At 37.5% G+C, this 25,556-nt stretch overlaps 2 protein-coding genes across 5 annotated transcripts; both read left to right on the forward strand.

Moving 5' to 3' along the window:
• The first annotated feature begins 1,379 nt into the window (after nucleotides 1–1,379).
• Nucleotides 1,380–6,745, forward strand: ubtd1a (ubiquitin domain containing 1a). 4 transcript variants are annotated; one of them, XM_079842016.1, is made up of 4 exons: nucleotides 1,380–1,480; nucleotides 1,762–1,902; nucleotides 4,912–5,139; nucleotides 5,576–6,736. In XM_079842016.1, exons 2-4 carry the CDS (start codon nucleotides 1,821–1,823, stop codon nucleotides 5,956–5,958), a joined length of 693 nt encoding a protein of 230 aa, XP_079698142.1. In that variant the 5' UTR covers nucleotides 1,380–1,480; nucleotides 1,762–1,820; the 3' UTR covers nucleotides 5,959–6,736. The 4 variants fall into 4 exon arrangements, with proteins under 4 accessions (XP_079698142.1, XP_079698141.1, XP_079698144.1 ...); XM_079842018.1 differs by having other exon boundaries at nucleotides 1,424–1,480; nucleotides 1,762–3,235; nucleotides 5,576–6,744; XM_079842015.1 differs by having other exon boundaries at nucleotides 1,395–1,902; nucleotides 5,576–6,745.
• A 2,444-nt stretch (nucleotides 6,746–9,189) lies between these two features.
• Nucleotides 9,190–24,696, forward strand: rrp12 (ribosomal RNA processing 12 homolog). The gene is made up of 34 exons (XM_079843073.1): nucleotides 9,190–9,627; nucleotides 9,888–10,105; nucleotides 10,194–10,277; nucleotides 10,405–10,481; nucleotides 10,569–10,674; nucleotides 11,348–11,464; nucleotides 11,653–11,791; nucleotides 13,123–13,250; nucleotides 13,342–13,440; nucleotides 13,567–13,658; nucleotides 13,739–13,850; nucleotides 13,942–14,042; nucleotides 14,133–14,247; nucleotides 14,552–14,694; nucleotides 14,799–14,920; nucleotides 15,035–15,099; nucleotides 16,432–16,591; nucleotides 16,716–16,870; nucleotides 17,111–17,172; nucleotides 17,399–17,492; nucleotides 17,587–17,745; nucleotides 17,832–17,912; nucleotides 18,169–18,274; nucleotides 19,491–19,598; nucleotides 20,741–20,898; nucleotides 20,994–21,082; nucleotides 21,190–21,348; nucleotides 22,109–22,269; nucleotides 22,365–22,484; nucleotides 22,573–22,616; nucleotides 22,718–22,793; nucleotides 23,712–23,779; nucleotides 23,881–23,963; nucleotides 24,043–24,696. Exons 1-34 carry the CDS (start codon nucleotides 9,489–9,491, stop codon nucleotides 24,140–24,142), a joined length of 3,840 nt encoding a protein of 1,279 aa, XP_079699199.1. The 5' UTR covers nucleotides 9,190–9,488; the 3' UTR covers nucleotides 24,143–24,696.
• The last annotated feature ends 860 nt before the right edge of the window (nucleotides 24,697–25,556 follow it).

Below are 25,556 nucleotides of genomic sequence, written 5' to 3' on the forward strand. Positions count from 1 at the left end.
TCACGGGATACAGGAGGTGTCGCAACCTCCATACATTTTTTTTTTTTGAAGATATTTTTTCATGAAATATGACTAAATATGGTTTCATATTCAACATTTATTTGCACTTAATACCTGATATTATACAGTGCAGATTCTGACATGGCTATGTCTGTCAAACAGCTTGAGTAGTTAAGACCAATTGTACACATAATCAGCACAAAAAACACTATATGTTCAAAATGTTTTTGAATTTAGTACAATATTGAACTCGAAAGTTAAAACAAATTTTCCAAACGAAGTGAAGACAGAGGCAGATAAAAAAAAAATTTGGAAATAAAGGAGAATTTGGTGAGCATTAGAGAGACTTTAAGCAATTTTACAGAAAACTAAAAAATTATTCACCTCCTGGGTGCCACTGTACTCGTTCGAGGACATTTATATTTTAGTGAATTTCTCTGACACCATGCATGTCACAGTTTTAAGTCTGGGTGTCCTGTAAAGAGCACATTCAGGGCTTTTCAGAGGTATTTGTTTCGAGGTTTCACCAGGAAAACAGCTTCTCCTTGGTCTTTAAAAATGAATGATCAAATAGCACACTTATATGATAATATTTTGTAACTATCATTAAATCTGACTACTTTTCAAATTGTTTGTTATAAATCTACATCTCAGGATAAAAATATGACTTTTTTTTACGAAACAAGTATTCAAGTATGTCCACTGTAGAAGACACCGGGACTTAAATCATGTTTATCAGGCATTTTGGAAGACACAAGTGAATAGGGAAATAAATTACATATCAAAATCCCTATAAAATATTAGATATTATTATGATTTTACCATTACTATCATTATTACACTTATTTTTTCATGACATTTTCCTCCAAGAACACATCAATATGCTAATTAATTAGATCCAGTGTATACATTGCATTGAATGGTAAAACCCATGTAGGCTATTTTACCCACATATTGCATAAAGTAAAATGATATATCAATTAATTCTGTTATTTCGTTCATAACATAGTTGAGAATCATCTTTAAACAACGTTTGGTTAAAAAAAAATATATATTGATTGGTGAATGAAAAAGAGGTTTTGCCTATACATGTCAGGTCATTTTTTTTAAACAACCGAGTCCGGACATAGCATAACATATGAATAAAATATACTTTTTCCCACAAAAAAAAAAAAATCCATTTGTTTCTAATGCTCTCTAAACAATGTAATGACATGTAAAAATACTAGATTCAAAAAACTTTTTTCCCTGGGTCTTATGAGGTTAAACGTAGGTAATTCATTAAATTAAAAGAAAATGAGAATAAATAATTATCAACAGTTCTGTGATCTTGCTAGCACTTCAAGCACTTCAGTCAGCCGCGCTCACGAGCGCCCTCTAGTCACATATTTACTACATCGTCAATTTCATCCTTTAGAGCTCTACAATGATGTATTCTTCTTCAGGAGCCAACAGGAGTGTGGACTACACCGGGGAGGATGTATGTGTTTTACTCGGAGCATAAGTAAATATCAAGTTTAGAGTAACTCTCCATTGATAGCGTTAGTGTGATAACTTTGTCTTCCTGGTGGAAGGGTTACTGATCAGATCAGATTAAGTCGACACATGTCGACTCAGCGGAATACAAGAGGCTTGTGTCTGTCCTCGGACAACAATGCATCTGACAACAGTAAACTAGAAACAAACTTTCTTCTGCAACAACAAAATATATTTTACTGACGTCACCAACTAGGTTTTTTGTTTACATTTTGGATCCGGTAGAAATGCATTTACTCGGGCATCCAGGCACTCGAGGCTTGGTCCTGATGTGAGTTTCAGTGATGGGAAGTTGCTTTGGAGTGATACGTCAAAGGTCTCGCCTGTCCTCCAGGAGTGCATCCAGATACAGCACCAAACGAGGAGGTAATTGATCTGCTGAGGAATTCTGTTTGCAAATGCATCTGATTTTCCTTGATTGAGACCTTATTTGTCCTACTCCATCAACTTATCAGCTTATTCTGATATTTTAGAGAAGGTATCTATCAATGTAAAAAGGCAGTATATGGGAACCTTAGATAAGGGGTTTCAATCTTTTAGACGCCACGGACATTCTCGTGCGAGAGACCCCCATCCTAAAATGTAAAAGGAATTTATAGCCTATTTCCTGTTTGAAGACCTGATTATAAAATGATATTATTATTAATATTTAGTGTCTGTCAAGTTACATTATTATAGTTTTGTACTGTTAGATTATTTATTTACTTCTATTTATCTATTTATTTTAATCTAAGTTGTATTCATTTATTTAAAATTTTACTTACTTATTTATTTTACACTGTTTAGCTCTTAACTAGACCCCCTAGCACTCCTGTGCGGTCCCCTGAGGTTCCCCAGACCCCATTTTGAAAACCCTTGCCTTAGATCACCAAATTGTCTTAATCCCAAGGCATCGTTTTAAAAAAGGGGCAGTTGATTTTCTTTCTTTTACAATGGCAGGACTTACACTATTGAACCCAGTGGTTCCTGTTGGAACTTTAAAGACTGCCTCTGGCTCCTCAAGTGACCCCAACATAAGGGAAAGATTATGAGGCATGTGAAACATATATTGAAGTTCCATTCATTTTTCCATGATTATTTTCTATGCATGGTGCTTAGAAGATTTACATATTAGATATACAGAGTTCTGAGTGAATTGTGGATTTCTTCTCTGCTTAAATGAATGTTCTTCCTTTACATAGAAATCCATTTAGATTGGGACATCTTACATAAGATGTTTATTTGTGGAATTGCTTGGGTGCACCTGCTCTGGACAATCCAGGGATTTACAGTTTATTTTTGACTCTGTCCTGGTCTGAAATAGAGCTGACTGGATTAAGATTGTTGTGAAAAGTCACTCATACACCTAAACCCAAGCCAGAGATTGTAAAAGCAAGGACTATTTCTTGCCGCTAGAAGCTATCTTGGTGACCCGCTCTGATTTATATTTGTAAGGTGTTATTTTAGTTTCAGAGAACAGGTGATGGGCGTGTACAGTGTGCAAGAAACTGGATTTACTTGCTGAGTATCAGAGTTTTTCTGTGAGTGACATCTTATAGCAGTGTGCATGTGGAGTTGATTGTCCCTCAAACCTCTGCATGAAGTCATAGGAGCAACTGTCCTGTATATTTTCACTGAATAAAGGAATAAGTGAGCGGTCAGACCATGGGAGTTGCAAACTCGAGAGACTATCAACCAACGATAACAGTTGTGCTCAAAAGTAAGTAGCTTACAGCAGAAAATGTAACTCCTTTTGTAAGATAAGATGTGATGAGATTGTTTAGAGATACTTGAACAGTTGAAGTTTGTTGATTTACTGTGTACATTTGCCTACTTGTTATGTAGTTCGTTTTCTCAGTGTTTTGGTCATGCTAGCAAATATTATTTAGTTTGAAACCTGTTCCCTGTTCCCTGATCTGAGTCGTCTTGCCATTGTGAACGGAAGCCAAATTAAATGAACAATTTAATCCCCTGTATTTAGTCATTAAAAAGGATTTGTAAGTCCGCAAGATCCTGGATGCACTGGCCTTGTCAGTCTGATTTGTATGAGTGTGGCATTCCAGCAAAATGTGTGTTAATACAGTACATGCTGGATTATTACAGTACATCATGGACTTGTAGTGTATAAGCCAAGTCAGCCAACATCCATTTTTATGGTCTTTTTTTTAACATGAGAATGCATAATGATAAGGTATGGTTTAGTACTTATGTCTAAATGGTTTAATTTTTATTAATGTGTGTGAATGTTGCAGTGTGTTTGTTTTCGCTCTGCTTTTGTAAACTCTCGTCTGGCTTGGAGTGATGCATGATGGGAAAGAGGCCACTAAATCCTGTGTTGCATCACCCGATTAAGGCTTTAATCTCAGACACTATAAATAATTTGTTTCTCTCCGGTGTAGGCTATCCACTGCTTTGACTCTAGAGCAGGTTTTTATCACGGTTGTATGAGGATTCAAAGTTTCTTTTGAAATCTGTACTGGGATTCTGTCACGTTTTATTTGTATACAAATGATTCAGCCACTTTTCTGAGCCAATAGCTTTCTTCTCAATGGGATTTCCCTTCGGCCCACATGAGCTCTTTGTTGACATCATGCTGGGATGGCTTGACTGTTGGGATTTAGGTTGTGGTTTGGATGGAGATTTTTACAGCATTATTGCATTTGATCTGTTTTAATGGGTTCATAGTTCACGTAAAGGACAAGTAGCTATTAAACTGGCGATGATTGTGAGAGTTCTGATCTTAAATTGATTTATCCTTGCCACACGTCAAAGAGAAGCTTCTAGCTTAAAAAAATCAAAAATTAAAAGCTGTGATGTCACATGTTACATGTATTTGTTGTCCTAGATCTTCAACAAGAGGTCAGGAGCCTTTTTGTGAAACAGGATTTTTACAAATGTCATCCGGATATATCGGACTGACCACTTAAAGGGATAGTTTCCCCCCCCAAATTTTTAAATACCCCATGATTTTCTTACCCTCAAGCCATCCAAGGTGCATGACAGTCTTCGGAGATATATTAAATAATGTCCTGGCTCTTCCAAGCTTTATAATGGTAGTGAAAAGAGGACTTTGAAGCCCAAAAAAGTTCATTCATCCATCATAAAAGTGTCCCACACAGCTCTGGGCTGTTAATAAAGCCATCGAAAGCGAAGTGATGTGTTTGTGTAGGAAAAATATCCATATTTAAAGCTTTAAAAACGAAAATAACTAGCTTCCGGCAGATGGCCATACGCATTGATTTACAGTTAAACAGTAACCCCCTTACCTGACTCATGACGTGGGGTAATTCATGGGTTACTTTTCATTTTTGGGTGAACTATCCCTTTAATGCATTACTAAAGGATCTGGATATTGTTTAGGTAACATTTCTGTCTTTATGCCTTTTTCTTCTGTAGGACGCAATGAGCCCCTGAAGAAAGATAAGCCCAAGTGGAAAAGTGACTATCCTATGACGGAGGGCCAGCTGCGCAGTAAAAGAGATGAATTTTGGGACACAGCTCCCGCTTTTGATGGCCGTAAAGAGATCTGGGACGCGCTGAAAGCTGCAGCTGTAGCGATTGAATGCAACGACCATCAACTAGCGCAGGCTATTGTAGATGGAGCCAGCATCACACTTCCTCATGGTAAACATTTAGCATTTTTAATTTAGATCACTAGTGAAAATGCCTCTATTTTATCATGTTGTACATTATACAACTTTTTGTTTACAAAAAAAATATATTTAAAATAGCTAAAAAAATGATTACTTTTATCCAGCAAAGAAACATTAAACTTATCAAATGCATCACGGTTTCCACAAAAGTATTGAGTACCACAACAATTTTCAAAATTGATAATAATATGAAATGTCTCCTGAGCACCAAGTCAGAATATTAGAATGATTTCTAAATGATCATGTGACACTGAAGACATCATAGGAATAAATTAAATTTTAAAATATATTAAAATAGAAAACAGTTATTTACAATTTTGAACAGTTGTGTACATATAAATATACATATACTGTGTGTGCTAAATATACACATGAGCTGAATTATAGCTTTTGATTTGCTCTTTCAGGATCCCTTATGGAATGCTATGATGAACTGGGCAACCGCTATCAGCTTCCTGCGTACTGCTTGTCTCCTCCAGTCAACCTGGTCTCTGAGTGCAATGATCATAATGTGTCCGATCACACTGAGCCACAGGAGAAGAAAGAGATGGAGTTCCAGCTGAAGGTGCGTCTCTCCTCCGGAAAAGACCTTCGCATCAGTGCCACTATGGCCGATTCCATCCGTCAGCTGAAGAAACAGCTTCAAATTCAGGAAGACATTGATACTGCCAATCAGCGCTGGTTTTTCTCTGGAAAGCTCCTCACGGATAAAACACGTTTACTGGACACCAAGATCCAGAAGGACTTTGTAATACAGGTCATTGTTAATCAGCCCATTGTTCCCAACTAGTAAACACACAAAACTGTGGACCAGGACTCAATAAACTCACACGTTTACGGATTCTTGCTTAGGTTTCTGTTATAGCCCTTTGATTAGGTCGTAGTTTCTTTTCTAAATGTGAAGCACAAACACAGAAACATCTAAATTGTAGCATGCTAAAGTGTGTTATAGTAAATTACTGTAGATACCTTGCCTTCTTGGTTTTAATATCCATATGTTGTGTGGATATTCATTTCCATATTCTATATGATATAATTTGCCTTGATTCTTGATACAGTCTGCTGTCCATTGCTGAGCAGGCATAGACTAATTTCAAGTATCTTATTAAATGTTTATTGCATCATGATGAAATTTTGATTTTGTTCAATCATAGACTGTTCAGAGACTTATTTATCTTTCTGTTACATGTTATCAAAAAAACAAAACATACCGGTAAACTTGGTACTGTCCAATTTTGTTTTGCCAGTCATAATTTGTTTATATTCCGAAGCGATTTGTACACATTTGTTTGCAACCATGCTTTTATAGAGGTTTGTAATTTATTTTAGCATAGACAGGTTAATTTTTATTATTTCTAAATTCTAATATAAATGAATTTTAAATGGATACAAGTTACAAGGTTTGTTTGTTATTGCTGAAACCAACTGACTTTAAAAAACTCTAAATTGTACAATTATTTCATATTGTAATATTGTTATATTAAGAAACAGAATTGTAGCTAATTGTGTAACTCACCGTCAATGTTTCAGAAGTTTTTAATAAATTTGACTGATTTTTGTACTGTGGCAAAACTGTCATTTGAATTTTCTGTTTAATTTTTTATTGAAAAGGTTGGCTGGCTGTACAATGCATCCGGAAAGTATTCACAGTGCTTCACTTTTTCAGCCTTTTTCTAAAATTGATTCAATTCATTATTTTTTTCCTCAATTCTACAAACAATTCCCCATAATGAAAATGTGAAAGAAGTTTGCTTGAATTATTTGCAAATGTATTAATCTATTATTTAATCAATTTTAGAATAAGGCTGTAACATAAAAAAAATTTGGAAATAGTGAAGCGCTGTGAATAATGGATGCACTGTAAGGTTTTATGCACGTGGGGAGCGAAGGCTGGCCCGTGTGGTCTGATCAAACAGACGAGGTACTTTAGCTCAAATTGCTTAAGAAGTTAATGCTGCTTCTGATAGAAAGGTGTCAGAATAGACAGTGCATCGCAGTTTGTTGCGTATGGGGCTCCTTAGCTGCAGACCTTTCAGGGTGCCCATGCTGACCTATGTCCACCGCCGAAAGCAACGTGAGCATCAGAACTGGACCATGGAGCAATGGAAGAAGGTGGCTTGGTCTGATGAATCACGTTTTCTTTTACATCACGTGGATGGCCGGGTGTGTGTGTGTTGCTTACCTGGGGAACACATGGCACCAGGATGCGCTATGGGAAGAAGAAAAGCCAGCGGAGGCAGAGTGATGATTTGGGCAATGTTCTGCTGGGAAACCATAGGTCCTGCCATCCATGTGGATGTTACTTTAAACACATACCACCTACCTAAGCATTGTTGCAGACCATGGACACCTTTTAATGGAAACGGTATTCCCTGGTGGCTGTGGCCTCTTTCAGCAGGACAATGCACCCTGCCACAAAGCAGAAATGGTTCAGAAATGGTTTGAGGTGTTGACTTGGCCTCCAAATTCCCCAGATCTCAATCCAATTGTGCATCTTTGGGATGTGCTGAACTAACAAGTCCGATCCATGGTGGCCCCACCTCGCCATTTACAGAACTGAAAGGATCTGCTGCTAACATCTTGGTGTCAGATACCACAGCACAACTTCAGGAGTCTAGTGGAGTCCATGCCTCGACGGGTCAGGGCTGTTTTGGCAGCAAAAGGGTGACCAACACAATATTAAGTCATAATGTTATGCCTGATCAGGTGTATTCTGTTCACAATGATCAATCAAAAGAGAAATAATAGAAGACAAATACATCTGGCATAGGATTTGCATGGGAAGTAAAGAATTGAACTCTGAATTGACTCCATAAAATTTTCGCCTGTGCCTCCATGGCTTTTTATTGAAACATTTACATTTACATTTATGCATTTGGCAGACGCTTTTATCCAAAGCGACATACAGGGACAATCCCCCTGGAGCAACGTGGAGTAAAGTGCCTTGCTCAAGGACACACTGGTGGTGGCAACTGCTGGGATTGAACCCGATTTATCATTGCAAGAATAAAAAACCATATATATAGTGTGGAAACAATAATTAGCCTAAATACAAAAATACAACTTAATATATAGGCACAACTATATACAGGTACTTTCTACATTCTAAGATTCAATAGAGGAAGTGATGCCAGTCTGCTCTGACTAAATAGTAGCACTTTTGAGCATTCAAAAATTCCAGACAAGTTGAAGTGATCTTTTAATAATGTAAAATAGGTTGGAACTATAGTTTATTTTATATGGTTACCATGTTGGAATTAAGAGAAATGAATAAAGTATACAAAATGGTGTATTATTTAAAGATGGATGGACAACCAAAATATTATAATCACACTTAGTAGAGCAAAATGAAAACATTTAATAGCAGAAGAAGTTTGTAACAATATATGGTATTGGGTTACGTGCAAGATATTATAGCATAAGAACATCAAAGTAAAATAATTCTCAATTTCAGTACAATGATTCTAAATAATTTAATTTGAGAATGGGACATTCAAAATGAAATGGTAGCCTACTCTAGATGTTATGACGAAGCACAGGTTTATGTGATGAATAGCAGAAAGTTACAGATTTCTTAAAACCTTTCACCCATTTTCTCACAACATAAAACATAATTGAATGTTCCATATGAAAGATAACAGGCTGAATTTAGGTATGAATTGGACATTTAATGTTGGATTTAAAATACAATTCATCTTAAATAGTGTTCCAGGCTATAGTGTTCCAGGAGCATAATAAAAACAGCCATGGAATTCAATAGGAAAAGACTTGTAGGTTAGGAAGTGGGAGCGGGATAAGAAACAGTGATGAAGAGGTTAAGGCTGGGACATTGTACACTAAATAAAACACTTAAGATGATAGGAAAACACCAGACAACACTGTGTGAGGGATGTCAGGAAGAGGTTATGAGATATAAAGCACAGAGAGAGAGAGAGAGAGAGAGAGAGAGAGAGAGAGAGAGAGAGAGAGAGAGAGAGAGAGAGAGAGAGAGAGAGAGAGAGAGAGAGAGAGAGAGAGAGAGAGAGATTATGAGGAATAAGCAGTGTTTGGGGTGCAGGAGTTCACGTTAAATAATTACTGAGCAGTAACGTCTCTCTGTGTGTGTAGTTGGGTAAGAGAGGTAAGGGACGGACAAAGATTGTAAACCTAACGTCTGATTGTCACTCCGGAACAGAAGGTAGCGGTAATGCACCATCCGCAGTAAAATAAGAAAGATGAAGAAGAAGCACAAAACGCACGATGATGACGCATGCCAAGCGCGACACGTAGACTGGAGAGACCAACGTGCCTGTAGCACTGTAAGGATTTTCACCTGCAAAAATGGTGAAGTCTGGAAAACTTAGGTCCGGAGCAGCCCAGAAAACAAGGCGGTGGAAGAAAGGTCACAGTAGTGATAGCAATCCGGAGACAAGTCGCTATCGAAAAGCCGCGAGGAGCCGATATTTCAGTCGTCCCGTAGGTAAGAGTCTGGCCTGCGTGACAACACGTGGGCAGCTGATCGAACTTTGTAAACAAGTTACAATCATTCCTGGGTACTTTTAGAGAGCGACAACTAATTTACTTGCGCGTTTATTGTAAAGTAGTTTAAATCATTAAATATTTAAATTTCTGACAGTTATTAGGACTGCACTTTTTTTACTGTATTCATGGCTGTCGTAACATTGTGTTTAGTTGGTATGTAAATGTGAGATTCATCAAATCTTTTTTCTATTTAAACAGAAAAAAGTGATCTGACAGTAGATGCCTTGAAACTCCACAATGAGCTTCAGGCAGGATCTTTGCAGAGAAGCGGAGATGTGGCAGGAGATGCCATGGAAGATCAAGCCCTCACAGAGAAAACCACTGGGACTTTTCTTAGTGGACTGTCGGACTGCTCAAACCTCACTTTTAGGAAAGTACAGCGCTACTGGGAGTCAAGCTCTGCAGCACATAAAGAGGTTTGTATTCAGTTTGATGGTCAGAGAGCTGTATTTTTTTGTCATTATTACTATATTATAAATATTTAATTCACATCTTGTTCTTCAGATCTGTGCTGTATTGGCGGCCGTAACTGAAGTGATTCGCTCTCAAGGAGGAAAGGAGACAGAAACGGAGTACTTTGCTGCCTTGGTAATTTAAAGTCACCATTAAATCAATTCGTTTCATGAGGACATATTTGGCTCAATGACATAATGCTCAAATGTGTCTATGCTTTCTGTGGATCAATCTATAATATCTTTCCATTTTCAACTGGCAGATGACGACACTCGAGGCTGTAGAAAGCAGCGAATCAGTGGCAGCTGTTGCATACCTCCTTAACCTGGTCATGAAAAGGTGAGTGGCGTGAATTTCTACTGTAGTGATTTAGATTGGCTCGGACTGTTGGCCTGGATAAGTTTATGTTCTGCTTCTCTTCTCAAGGATGCCAGCTGCAGTGCTTAAGAAAAAGTTCTCGGACACAGCCAAAGCCTTTATGGATGTGATGTCAAACCAAGCCGCATCTGACTCTTTGTCCTGTCTGCGATGGGTTTGTACACCTTTCTCATAAATGTAACCCTCTGGTATTCTTTGACATCACACTTGTGATCCTCAGCAGTCAAAATAGACCCAACACAATAAGTGTAATTTTATTAAATGATATGAATGTCTATATTTTGTTTCAATAATATTTATTCTTTGCTATATTTAGAGGGAATTTCATCTCTAATTATGCACCATTTCTATATAAAATAATACAAATATATATATATATATATATATATATATATATATATATATATATATATATATATATATATATATAAAAAAAAATCAATTAGTACAATGTTTGTTAAAAACAGAGCAAAGGATTTTAAAATCCAATGCTAGGCAGACATTGTCAAAGACTACTTGGATGTGGCTGATTTGTAGTTTGTAATTAAAAAAATGACTCTATTTATATTTTTCATAGAATTCTTGTGATCTTTGCTGTTTTGTGTCATTTAACAGCCACAAGCGTGACTTTAAGACCATTTAGCTTTTTGTAATCAAGTCCACAATATTTTTGTGTTCATGTAGCAAGTGGCAAGCAAAATATTTTGATCTAAAATGACCAAAGACCACCAGAGGTGTAACCAATGTAATGACATTGTGACGTGAGTCAGCTTTGCGTCTCTCCTATTATTTTACACTAAAATTGGTTGTTTCTATATTCCTTGCAGATCTTATCCTGTCTGGCGATTTTGATGCGTAAACAGGATCTGTCAATGTGGAGTTACCCATCAACTCTACAGGTGTACCATGGCCTGCTGAGTTTCACAGTGCACTCTAAACCAAAGGTCTGTCTGTTTGATTCCCATCCATTCCCATGTTGATATGAAATTCTTTTTATGCTTTGTAAGATTTTAGTCATATCCACCGCTAGTTATAGTAATACACAATAGATACACTTTTTCCATACTGCCACAGAGTGACAGACTATGAATGTTGGAGGTTTCTGAACGATGTATGTGTCCGTGTGCTGCAGGTGCGAAAGGCAGCACAAGAAGGCATTTGCTCCATCCTTCGCTACAGTGACTTCATGTTCTCAGATAATGCCCCGAGCCACCACCCAGCAGCCGTCACCACAGCCAAGTTCTGCTGCAAAGAATTGGAGCAGTCAGGAGGTCAGTTGAACTCATGTTCTTACTGTCGAAATGCTCAAAACGAACAATAACACCTGCTTGTCCAAACCTACTCAATCGGAGCCTATCACTAAATAGTAATAAAAAGAATAGAAATAAAATATTAAAGGGGGGGTGAAATGCTGTTTCATGCATACTGAGCTTTTTACACTGTTAAACACTTGGATTCCCATGCTAAAAATGGACAAAGTTTCAAAAAATAAGTTGGACGTTTGATGGAGTATTTCTGTGCCAAAAATACTCCTTCCGGTTTGTCACAAGTTTCTGAAAGTTTTTTCCGAGTATGAGTCTGCGTGACGTCAACAAGGGCGGAATGCATGCCCATTAACATGCTGTGCTCGGCTTTAGGGAAGCCGGCTGCGCTGCAGTCAGGGCAGGGTTGTCAGGGCAAGACAACCCTGTACAGCTTCCCAAAGAACCCAGCATTAATGGGACAGTGGATGGAGTTTGTTTTTCCGGAGCAGCAACGGAGTTGTGCAAGCATTTTTGTTAGTTCCATGCATTTCGGCGATGATGGTTTATAAACAAGGCCCAGTTCGACGCCGGTTTCGTAGGTTGTCTAATGCTGAAAGATGGAGCAGTCCCGGCGATTAAGGTTCACGGTCGTGCGTTGGAAGCAGGCGGTGAGTAAAACTGCTTCAAATGTCTTTGTGTTGTTAGCTATCGACTCGTTCATTCAAATGCGCAACAATTCCATTATTTTTCTTTGTAAACACGCACTAGTCTTACGAGCAAAACCGTTCCGCTTGCTACTGCTAACGTTAAATCACACACAATAGTCCATAAACCAAATTATGTCTTCTTAAACCATGAGTAAACACACACAAATGTTATAAAACTCACACATGACAAGCTGCTAAGCAAATATATACAGTTACAGTACATACCATATAGAGACGTCCTGCTGTAGTAGCTGTTGCTGCTGCTCCGGTTCAATTTCAGCCTCCGGATCAGATTCTGGATCATATATGTGTGGCTGAATGGGATTGATAGCAATGGTTTATTTAGGATAACGTTTTTTCCCCACGCTTAAGGATGTCACAGCTTTCAGACACTCTCAATGCAATAGCTGCGCGCCCTCGTGATTCTTTAGCTCCGCCCACTCTATACATCTCAAGCCGCTCTGCTTTATTCGGAAAGACTGGGTACAGCGCATCTTTCTTTTATAAATATAATAAAACTAAAGACTTTTCGGAGATAAAAAGGATGCAATACTACTCTATAGGTACTCAAGATTGACATGAGATTGACTGAAACTATATATATATTATAATGATGGAATATGTAATGTTATCTTTTTTATCTGACTCAAGGCAGCAAAGAAGATACAACTACTCTCCATGTGCTGGGTCTTTTGAAGGAACTGCTGTCTGCATTCCCCCTGAACTCTGTCAAGTCTTGCTGTGAGACCCTTCTCCGTGTCATGACTCTGAGCCATGTGGTGAGAGAGCAGTTTAACTCACACATTTGTCATTTTTATTTGATTTCCAATGATTTTTTCATTCTTAACACCTGCCTCTGATTCTTTGAAGCTGGTGACCGCACATGCAATGCAGGCTTTCCACAAGCTTTTCTGTAGCAAACCGAGTACTTCCAGTATGTCTGCAGAGCTCAATGCCCAGATCATCACAGTGAGTGTCATAATTGATATGTTTACCAATCATATGATCATATGAACTCTGCTGTATACCATTTGCCTTAATTTTTATCATCTTCAAATGTGGGGATTGACACAGCTATCTACACTTTCCTTCCAGGCTTTATATGACTATGTTCCTAGTGAGAATGATCTGCAGCCATTACTTGCATGGCTTGCTGTAATGGAAAAAGCCCATGTTCATCTCTCCAGGTAGGCCTTTTTCGGCACTGAGTCATTTGATTGCTAGCTTGGTGAAGAATCTTTCTCATTCCATCATCTTTGAACTCTAGTCTACAGAGCTCTCTGAGTCTCGGTCATCTTCCTCGCCTCTTCGCGGTCACCATGTCGTGTCTTCTATCCCCGCACCCGCAAGTCGTCTCTGCTGCAACCCTGACTCTGAAGGTTTGTCACGTGTTGTCTATAAGAAGCGTAATCCGTTATTTCCCAGAAGTGAATTTGTCTTAGTGTTCTTGTTCTTTTTCTCTCCCTTCAGACTCTGATAAATGAGTGTGTAGCTTCGCGTGTAGCAGAGATTGAACCCGTTCTATCAAACACATCAACTGGAAATGGGGCAAGCATCCTAAAGATGTTTAGGTGGGCCTACCTGTGACACCCATCTGTCTGAATGTTATGTCCTTTTATAGAGCCTGGTCATTCTAAAATCTGACCTCCTTTCTTTTTCAGTATTGTGGAGGAAGGGTTGTCCTATCGTTTTCATGCCTCTTGGCCGTTTGTGCTGCAGATCCTGGGCTGCTTCTACAGAGCTGCAGGAAAACAGGGTCATCCTTTTATGATAAAGGTAGATTGAGAAAAAACATTCATCCATCGAAAGATGTACTTTATTTCATTTGACAATTCCATACCACACCAAACCTGTCCTAACCTTGCCTCTAACCCTGCTCAATCGCAGCAAAAGTGTGTTGCAATACAACATGAACACAATAAGTACATTGTACCTAATAATATATATTTTTAAATGTAAGTATATAGTAGTTAAAAATGCATAAATTAAGTGATTTTTTTGTTGTTGTTGTTGGTTTTAGTTTGTGTGTTTGTTTCATTGATAGTTTGCTCAGAGATTATTATCTGTGTGTGATCTTCAGAGTCTGCAGTCTCTCTGTGACCTGCGGGCCACCCCTCAGTTCCCCTTCTCTGGGGAGCTGGATCTGGCTGTGGGCTGTGCAGTGGAGAGCATGGGTCCAGAGGTGGTCCTGAACGCCATGCCCCTCCTCATCACTGGAACAGAGTGAGTTACTTTGCTGATGCTTCTCAGTCTAAAAACTGTTGAGGGTGCTTTGAATGAAAAATAAAATGAATGTGATGAAATGTGTTGTATATGTTTGTTTACAGTGACGACCTTGAGTTCCCACGCAGCTGGCTGATCCCGGTCATAAGAGATCATGTGAAGAACACTCAACTGGCTTACTTCACATCACACTTTTTCCCTCTGGCAAACACATTAAAACAGAAAGGTTTGTAATGGACACACACTATCTTAAAATGTGGTTTACATTGCAATTCACTTGTCAGAACATGCACATGCTTATCAATCAACATTTAAATTTTCTTTCTCTGGTTTATATTAGCTGATGAACTGGAGCAGTCAGGGCAGAAACTGATGGCAAAAGTGTATCAGACTCTACAGATGCAGGTAAGATGGATATTTTGACACAGTTATGTTCTAAATAATCTGCCATTCACAATGAATGTCTGAAAAATCAGTTAAAGGGGTAGTTAACCCTAAAATGAAAATTCTGTCTCCATTTCATTCCTATTAGCACTTCAAACTATCGCTTTAATAATCCGACTTATATCTTAATCAGAATGAAAAGTCTTCATTTAAACACTTCAATCATGGGGGGAAAAATCTGAATAAAAATCATGTGTGATTTGAAAGAGCTGGTACAGATCTTTTAAATAAAAAAACAACTTGCGTGTTGGGCTGGTCCATATGATGACAAAGTTTCACAATAAATCGTGAAAGAGAACTGTTTGAATGCAGATAAGCAACGTATACTTTTGGGAATAATAAAATGGTCAAATACACACTAAAATGTCAAAATGCAGTGCAAAAATCAGTTTATAGTTAATTTATAGAGTGAAGACTAAGCAGTTTTTTATATTTGATTTATTTAATTTCTTTCTTGAATGCTACTGTTAAATAGACCTACTGTAGCTGAAAATTAAAGCACAGTTTTTGTCATATTGTTTGTAATTTGCATGTTTGCTTATTTTTAAAAACAAAGATAAAATTAGAAATAAATATCTATATTGTAATTATAAAATTACATTTAAAAAATATTAAATTACTCGTATCATGAAATAAGATTTTGGTCATCCCAACCTGTTCAGAATAGTGAAAGGTTATTGAATGTTAACATGATTTATGTTCACACTGGCATGTAATTATTATTATTTTAATAAGAGGATGGAATGGTCAAAAAGCAGGGCAGGAACATTATATATATTATAACAATGAATAGTATGTTCTTTCATATTATTCAGTAACTTTTAGGTTTTTTTGCCGTGGTATCGATTCAGTATTGGTATTGAGGTATTTTAGTCTGGTATCGTATCGAAGTCATAGTTTTGGTACCGTGACAACACTAGTATTGGGTAGGATTAAGGGATGCAGAATAAGGCATATACATGCTAATAAGCAACTAGTTAATAGTGAGAATTAAACCTTAATCTAAAGGGTTACCGATTTTTTTGTAAAGCTTTTCTTGACATATTTTGATCATGAAGTAAAAGTACTTTTGTGAAAAGATTTTGGTCATATATTCCATGTAAATCTTTGAAACCGACTACTTTCACAAAAATAAACAAAAAAACTTGTAAACAGTTTTCTCCAACTAATATTTGTAACATTTGGAATTTAATTTGGTATGAGAATATGTACATACAAAACAAAGTCATTGAGTGAAAGGATTCATCCGTTTGAATTATTTTTCCAGTGTTATAAATGTATTTGTTTTTCCAGATTTGGACTATGTTACCTGGATTCTGCACAAAACCCACCGATCTGTTGGCATCATTTAAGGGCATTGCACGCTCTCTGGGTATGGCCCTCAATGATCGCCCTGACCTCCGCCTGTGCATCTGTCAGGCCATGCGGACTCTCATCAGGTGCTCTGAGACAGGTCAGCTGGGTTATTAAAACATTAGTCTCAATCTGAACAGCTCTTCATTTTCTTTTCATTGCTTTGGCTATATTTTCACTGATGACTGCTCATTGAGATTTATGATTGTATATTAAATCTGCAGAGGAAGAGAAGGCTGAATTGAATCGCTTTTCCAAGAACTTCCTTCCCATCCTGTTTAATGTCTATAGTCAGCAGCCTAAGAAAGGAGAGATGACATCTGCTAGGATGGCTGTCCTTGAGACAATCAGAGTTTACCTCACCATCACAGACCAGACGGTAAATTCATCTACCATATTAACAAATAATTGCATCATTGCAAGAATTACGTTCTGGCCCTCCTGTAGCTCCAACAGTAGAGCATACCATTAGCAATGCCAGTATCATGGGTTTGATTCCCAGGGAATGCAAGAACTGGGAAAATGTGTACCTGGATAATGGATAAAGTATCCACCAAATGCATAAATGTAAATTTGCTCTCTTGTTGTCAGTTGTAAATATTTTTTCCTCTTGGTTTAGATGGTGTGCACGTTCCTGCACAAAGCCTCGGAAAGACTCAACAGTGAGGACAATTTCACAAGGTAATTCAGCTCCACACATTTACTGTCTGTCTTACAAGGCTGTAGGTACATTCATGAGATCTTTTGAGATGCCTATAAAAAGGCAGAGACATAGAAGGAAACCTGAATAATGCATACCATTGAAACCACATTTTTGTGTTCTGTGTATCAGTCTAAAAACCGTGTCAAGTTTCATTGGAATAGGTTTACATCTTGCATTGAAAAATAAGTGGCTCGTATTTTGCAGGCTTGCTGTTATCGACCTGATTGTTGCAATGGCTCCATTTGTGGATGAACAATCTATGACCCAGACATTTGAGTTGATTAAACCTTTTGTGGAGGTGAGAATCTTCCTATTAGCATTTTAAACCATATTTTAACTTTTGCATTATGAGTGTACTTCATGTAATGTCTCTGTATATGTGTGTTTTATAGAGCAAGGACTCAGGCATCCAGAAAAAAGCCTATAGAGTGCTGGAGGAGATGTGTGGAGGAGAGAAAGCATCTTGTAAGGCTTTTGTTCTAGCGAATCTCGAGCAGCTGAAGGGAATGTTGCTGGACACCCTGAAGTCTGCGGCCTCACCTGCCAAACGGGTGAGAACCATGAAAAACACCAAGTAATCACATTTTACACAGCGAATGTGTATTGGAATAATCGGTGGTGCTTTTTTTTTTTTCAGCCTAGACTCAAGTGTCTGATTCACATAGTGAAGCAGATCAATGAAGAACACCTTGATTTTATTGCTACTCTGCTTCCTGAGGTATGTCTAGCATAGAGCCCAGTTGGCAACACTTTATTTTAGTCTTTGTGACATGTACTTAGTAGTAATATAACAGTAAATTAACCCAAAACTAAAACCTATAGTAAGTAAATGCTGTTAATTAATATTACTCCGTATTTAAATGTGTAATTACACAGTAACAAGGACACTTTAAATAATGTGTAACCGCTCAGTCTTAAATCAGAGTGTTATTCTTTATAAAAGCTATAATATTGGTATTTTAATGTGTTTTTAGGTAATTCTTTGCACAAAGGAAATGTCTATTGGTGCCCGCAAAAACGCCTATTCTCTTCTGGTTGAGATTGGCAACGCATTTTTGCGGTTTTATGGAAACCCAAAAGGTGAAGATAAAAATCGAATATATTTTTATTTTCATTACTGAGATATACACTGCCCGGCCAAAAAAAGTCGCTGTTTGGATTTAAATTGGCAAATGCTTAAGAGTCAATTATTGCAGTGATTTTATTTTTCTAGCATGTTATATGTTTGGCAACAGTGTGTAGCGTTTCGTTTCTTAAACAACCACGTACACATTATGGCCATATTCCAGGATGACAATGTCAAGATTCATCAGTCTCAGACTGTGAAAGAATGGTTGGGAGGGAGCATGAAGAATCATTTTCACACATGAATTGGCACCTCTGAGTCCAGACCTTAAATTGAAAGTCTTTGGGATGTGCTGGAGGAGACTTTACAGAGTGCTGGACTCTTGCATTGTCAATACAAGATCTGGATAAAAAAAAATGTATGCACCTCTTGATGGAAATAACATCACAGCATTTATTTGCATCAAGAGGTGGATTAATTTTGGTCAAGATCATGTATTGGCAATGCAAGAGTCAAGCACTCTGTAAGTCCACTCAAGTACACCCCAAAGACTTTCAATGAATTTAAGGTCTGGACTCAGAGGTGTGATTCTTTATGAATCATCCTGGAATATGGCCATGATTAGATTAGATTAGATTAGATTCAACTTTATTGTCATTACACAAGTACAAGTACAAGGCAACGAAATGCAGTTTAGGTCTAACCAGAAGTGCAATAGCAGCAAGTGCAGGATATACAATGGATGCGTAAGTGCAGGACATGGATATGTACTGAATATGTATAAATATGTATAAATAGAGAGACGTTATTACTATAAACAGAACTGAATTTACAGGTGAATATGTACAGTGAATAAATATACAGATGGCTATTACTATAAACAGAATTTACAGGTGAATATGAACTATGAATACAATATACAGATGGCTATTACTATAAACAGAATTTTACAGATAGAGGTATACAATAATATGTTAGGCTAATATGAGGAATAGCAGTGTATCTTCCTACGTGTTTTTTTAAGAAATGAAAAGCTACACCCTCAATCAATTAGGGTTGGAAGAACTGTTGCCAAACATATAACATGCTAGAAACATACTAACTGCAATAATGATCCAATCATTGACTCTGATCATTGAAACATTTGCTAATGTTTTTATTTTGGCCGGGCAGTGTATCTTGCTGAGTGAAGAGCTGAAATAATTATCTATCATAACCATGTGTTGTCAGATGCCATAAATGAGTATTTAAGCCATGTGTTCATTGGACTAACTGGCTCTGCAACGATGATGACCTGCACAGTTCTTGCCTTAACCAGGCTAGTGTTCCATTACAAAGGTGAGTGACTGTTACTATTAAAAAAATACTTTTGAGATATATTTGAGGGCTTGCTCTCATTCTGTTGTCTACAGAAAAAGTGAAACTGTAGTGATATTAAAGGCACAATATGTAAGATTTTTAAATTTAAAATATGCAAAAACCACTAGAACAATGTTATATATTTTGTTGACCCGTGTACAACATTATTCCAAACGTTTCCAACAATGTTTAAATCCAGAGAAATCAGCTATTTTAACCATGAGTTATGGACCGTGCCCTTGCGTCGCCTGTCAATGACGTCATATCCGTGATACCCTTGATTTCTTGGGAAACCATGGAAATGCCAAAGACGCTTTTAATATAGTATGTATTTTATTAGATTGTTTGGATATACATTTATCAACAGAAAATTAATAATTGTTATTCTGATTGTCTGAATTGCTTGTTTTCTTGATTCACGGCTAGTAAAGTTTTTGCCATGCATCAGAGACACTATTTTGTCAAGTGGCTAAGCATAATCAGAGAGAGCTTTCTCAGTCATACAATATATATTTAAATATCAGTAAGCAACAGTCACTTAGTCATCTTGTTTTTAGTAATATAATATTCTAATATCAATCTAGAGTATTGCAAAGTGAGACAAGTGTCTCATACCAATCAGTAACATTATAACATAACTTTCAACACACACAAATGTAATATTTAGTATGATTGTTTTAACCATGTAAAAAACTTCATTACCCCACATACGCAACGAAAAGAACAGAAGCGGCCGACTGCAGCAAAAGCATAATAAAAGCAGAAACAGCGTTTCGCTCAAGTCTCTCATTAGCGTTCGCTCCCAAAGGCCCTCCGCACCTCCTGCTTCATACCACCGTAAAGTTAATTAAACTTTAATTCAAATCTCTCATTCATGAACATGATTTCTTCTCAAGTCCGTCAGATTCCTTTGCATTGGCTGTGGAGGTGAAGAGTCAAGACTACAACTCCCATGATTCCACACTCATTCACGGCTTTTTTGTTTTGAACAAGCAACCTCTATCGGCGAAACGTACATATTGTGCCTTTAATGATTGTAAAGAATTATTAAATGTTTTTAGTCATTGTTTGATTGTAAAGCAAATATAAATGTGGAAATATTGTCTGGTCTTTATCTGCAGATTCCATAGACGTGCCCTCATTGGAGCTGCTGCTACAAAATGTCTGTCTTCTGCTTACGAGCAGGACACGAGAGATTGTCAAGGCCTCTCTTGGCTTCCTAAAAGTTCTCCTGTTTTCTCTAGATGTCAAGGTTTTAGCCAGCCATGTTAATGTTATTGTAAGTGAGGAAGAGAGAGTGCGTTTTCAAGTTTATATTTGAACATTTAAAAAGTGTCTGACCGTGTTATACATTTTTTCTCTATCATTTTGCAGATGGAAGGCATCAGCAATATGAATGACATGCGAAGACACTTTAGGGTGAAACTTAAGAGTATTTACACCAAATTGATTAGGAAATTTGGGTAAGCTGCGTAGCTAACCAAACATAGCCACTCAATCCTTTCTTACTTTTTATGGTTTTTCTTTTATTCTATAAACTTTGTATGATTGTAATGTAATATGTGTTCAGATTTGAGCTGGTCAAAAGCATGTTGCCTGCCGAGCAACACAAGGTCCTAGGGAATATCCGTAAAACGGAGGCCAGAAATAAGAGACGCAAACTCGTGAGCAAGACGGAAGAGGACGGCTCAGACTCAGAGGACGAGAAACCTAAAGTGAAAGGACAGAGGTACAGAGCTTTCACCTGAAATCGTTTGCTTTATGATTAAGAATTGTGACTCTTGTGTGGTGTACATCTGGAAATATTTTAGGGCTTAGCTGACAGTGCTGGACAGGAAGTTTTGTTTTTATTTGGCCTTGTCCACACAAATGTGGTTTCGATTAAAAACGCTTCTCTTTCTCTCCATTTTGTTGCCTTCCGTCTACACTGAGACATAATTTTTGTCAACAAAGACAGCTTTTTGATTAATTGTTTTCGTGTTGTAGTGTGGACTGCGAAAATGGGTATTCGAAAACGATGCATGTTTAGTCATGTGACTCATATTGTACCAATAATATCTATGGTTATACCGGCATTGTTGTGCCTGATATGTCATAGTGTTACTAAAGATTAATGTTCCTTTATAGAATCTTCATATTGCATTCCTGCAAAGATGACACGATCTACTCTCAATTGCTGTCCTGTGGCAAAACATGACCGTTGCGTTTTAGACCATACGATTTTGAGCGCGACCTGTGTGCAACAGTGAGTGGTGGGATGTTTTGCTAATAAAGTGATCGTGCCAGAAGAATAGGGTGATAACTTCTCTCTCTGTATCATCTCATGAGCTTTTTAAGTTTTCACGTGCAGTAAGGTGATTTTTAACTTTTACAGACTTTTCAGTGTGGATGAGCAACTTTGGGAAAACACTAGTGTGCACAGGAAGCGTTTTGAAATGAAAACCCTGCTTTCAAATGTTTCTGGATTAATGTCCTTTGTCTCCTTGCAGTATTGAGGACATTCTGGCTGAGACGGATTCTGCTGACTCTGAAGACGAGAAGCCCAAGAAGGGGCTGAAGAAGCCATTGAAGGGCAAGGCCTGGCTAAAGGAAGGTGTGTCCGACGAACCACTCAATTTCCTCGATCCAAAAGCAGCGCAGAGGGTTCTGGGTAAGAGATCTTTTCATATGTTCAGTTAGATTCAGTCGTGATCAAATTCAATTGATCATGTACATTAATATATCTTGTGTATATCTCTTGTTTAGCTACCAACCCTAACGTAAAGAAGGCTACCCATGCAGAGCATGGATTCAAGGTGACATCCGATGGTCGATTGATCATCAAAGAAGAGGATGATGATAATGATTATGGTGACAAAACTAAAGGTGACATGATCACTTTTGCTGAAGTGTGTTGACTTGCCTTTACTATTGCAATAAACCACTGTACGTTAATATGCATATATCCCTCCAGACGCTGAAATGGATGATGTACTTGAAGAGGCTGGAGTCAAAACTGTGGGTGTTTTATGCATTTCACTTTCTTCATAATCAACGGATTTGAGAAATGTACAAAAAGGTTTTTTTTAGTGTGAGGTTAATTTTTCTTTGTTGAACAGAGGAAGAATCCAAAGTGGAAAATGCATGACGATCTGGATGATGACATGGATGTTAAACCTCCGATGAAATATAAAGGTAGGATAACATAATTTGTATGAAACATTACTGCTGAAACGCAAATACAAATTGTTGTTTTGTTGCTCAGAGCACTATTAAAGGGTTAGTTCACCCAAAAATGAGATTTCTTCCATTGACTCAATGTTGTTCCAAACCTGTAAGACCTCCGTTGATCCTCGGAACACAGTTTAAGATATTTTAGATTTAGTCTGAGGGCTTTCAGTCCTGTGAATGTAAGTCTGTGCACACTTTGCTGTCCACGTCCAGAAAGGTAATGAAAACATCATCAAAGTAGTCCATATGTGACATCATTTGGTTATCTTGGAATCCGCGTTCACAAGGCCACAGTGACGCTGCAGACGTAAGACGCTGAGCTTCGTTTGTAGTCTGAGGGAGACGCACGCTGTACTGAGTCTCCCTCAGACTACAAACGAAGCTCTGTCGCACCAGATAACACGTCACAGCATCTTACGTCTGCAGCGTCACTGCGGTCTCGTGAACGCGGATTCCAAGATAACGGTCTAAAGTCTTAGTTTTTTGTTATTTTTGGACCAAAATGTATTGTCGACGCTTCAAAAGAGTCTAACTAACCAAATGATGTCACATATGGACAACTTTGATGATGTTTTCATTACCTTTCTGGACGTGGACAGCAAAGTGTGCACAGACTTACATTCACAGGACTGAAAGCCCTCGGACTAAATCTAAAATATCTTAAACTGTGTTCCGAGGATCAACGGAGGTCTTACAGGTTTGGAACAACATTGGGGTGAGTCATTAATGGAAGAAATTTCATTTTTGGGTGAACTAACCCTTTAAGAAACGGATTTTATTTTAAAATTGTATTTTAACGGAATGAAAAATATTGATCAAACAAATTCATTATGTAATGTTTCTGTACATTTTAACATTTCTATGTGTTGTTGAACTTCTCAGCTGGTGGCATTGGAATCCACAGGCCTCTGGGTGGAAGACCAGAGTTTGGGACAGAGTATAAATCTAAGGTGAGAAGTGAAGAACCTCTTTCTTTGCAGAACATTTTTATAATAGCCAACATATAAAATAAACATCTGAATGACCTTTGCTAAACCGGTGTTCGTTGCAGAAGGGAAAAGGGGATGTTAAGAAGGAAGGCAAGTGTGACCCGTATGCCTACGTTCCTCTGAAGAAGGCCCAGCTCAATCGCAGGTTAGGGGCCGATTCTGTCCTTGCACACTTTCTCCTTAAATCATGCAGCTGATAAAACATGACTTAACTTTGTTGACAGGAAAAAGGCCAAACTCCAAGGCCAGTTCAAAGGTATGGTCAGAGGGGCCAAAAAAGGAGCGCTCTCTGGAACGAAAATACTGAAGAAGAGGAAAGCCTAAAATGTGTTCCTGTTGTGGTCTTCTTAGATTTGCCTTCATTTTCCATGGCATGATCAAATTAAAAGTTATGTGCAAATGCTTTGTGAACTTCCTGTGGAAGAATCTCTTTAAACGATGATTTCAAGAGGGTCTTATTTGATGTTTGCTGTAGTTGGAATATAAGAAAATGGCAGTATGATAATAGCGTTTACCTAATGTATTTATATACTTGCTATGTTGGACAGAAAATAAAATGTTCAGAAAATAGTATGGAGTGACGCATTTCTTTACAAATGGTAGTTTTTTTCTGTTTTTCCATCATTCATTTTAGGATTTCTACTTTGAGATGTTCAAATCAATACACATGAAGAAATTATGATCAATGAGATCATGTAGTTTTTTTTTTTTAAACTCTCATATTGCCTTGCGCTTTCTGCCTTTACATTATTCACCTTCCTAAGAAAACGAATATCATGTTTTGATTGTTAAACAACAGTGTTTTCTTAAATTTAGAAATCATTCAAGAGACATTTTAATAAAATAATTCCCAAGTGCCCTTCAAAGTCTTAAATCTCATAAATGTTTCAGAGTGATTGATATTGTGTACCACAGTTTGTCCGCAGAGGATATTGGTGGTGTTAACGTAGATCACAGCTGTGTGTGTGAGTGAAAGGTCTGCTGGAGGTCAGACGTGTCCTCTTACTCCAATAAGCTCGATTGGATTTTTCCCTGATGGTCCCAGTGAGTGTAGAGTGATACAGCAGCTCATATGTTTATAGTTGTCTGCTGGAGCCATCTTTCTTTGACAATGCATGACAAAAGCCTTTTTAATTAAGGTTTTTTATTTTTATGCATTGTGAATGTACACCAACATAGACCAAAACTATGGAAGCTCATTCCCCTACATAAAAAAACATCCTTTGCTATATGATAATCATGACATTAAAAGCTGGCATTGACAAATTAAATCATAATTATGGCAAAAGTTACAATTTGACATTGAATCGACGTTTTGACTTTTTTTGGGTCATAATTATGATTTAAAATGTTAATCATGAAAGCCGACATAAACATATGATATCATTGACAAATTATATAATTTATTTAAAAAAAAAATATATATACAGAAATGGGCTTTCATGGGTTTGGTCTATGTTGACATTCACAATGCATAGCCTAATTATGGATGCATTTTATCTCAATTATGATTTAGTAAATCATGATTTAGACTTTTTTTTTAATGTCATAGGTTAATTGCCTACTGCCTAGCTTATTTTCACCACTTTTAGTCATAAAATTACCATTTGGGATTTGCTGAACTTTCAGATAATTTCTTCAATGCGAATCTGACGTCTATTGAAGGCATGTTGCGAATGGTCTTCGTATTTTCATCGAAGTAAAGCCCGGTTGGAATGAATTGCTATTAAAATGTCAG

The sequence above is a fragment of the Gobio gobio genome (assembly GCF_949357685.1).
Source record: "Gobio gobio genome assembly, chromosome: 18".
Classification (NCBI taxonomy): domain Eukaryota; kingdom Metazoa; phylum Chordata; class Actinopteri; order Cypriniformes; family Gobionidae; genus Gobio; species Gobio gobio.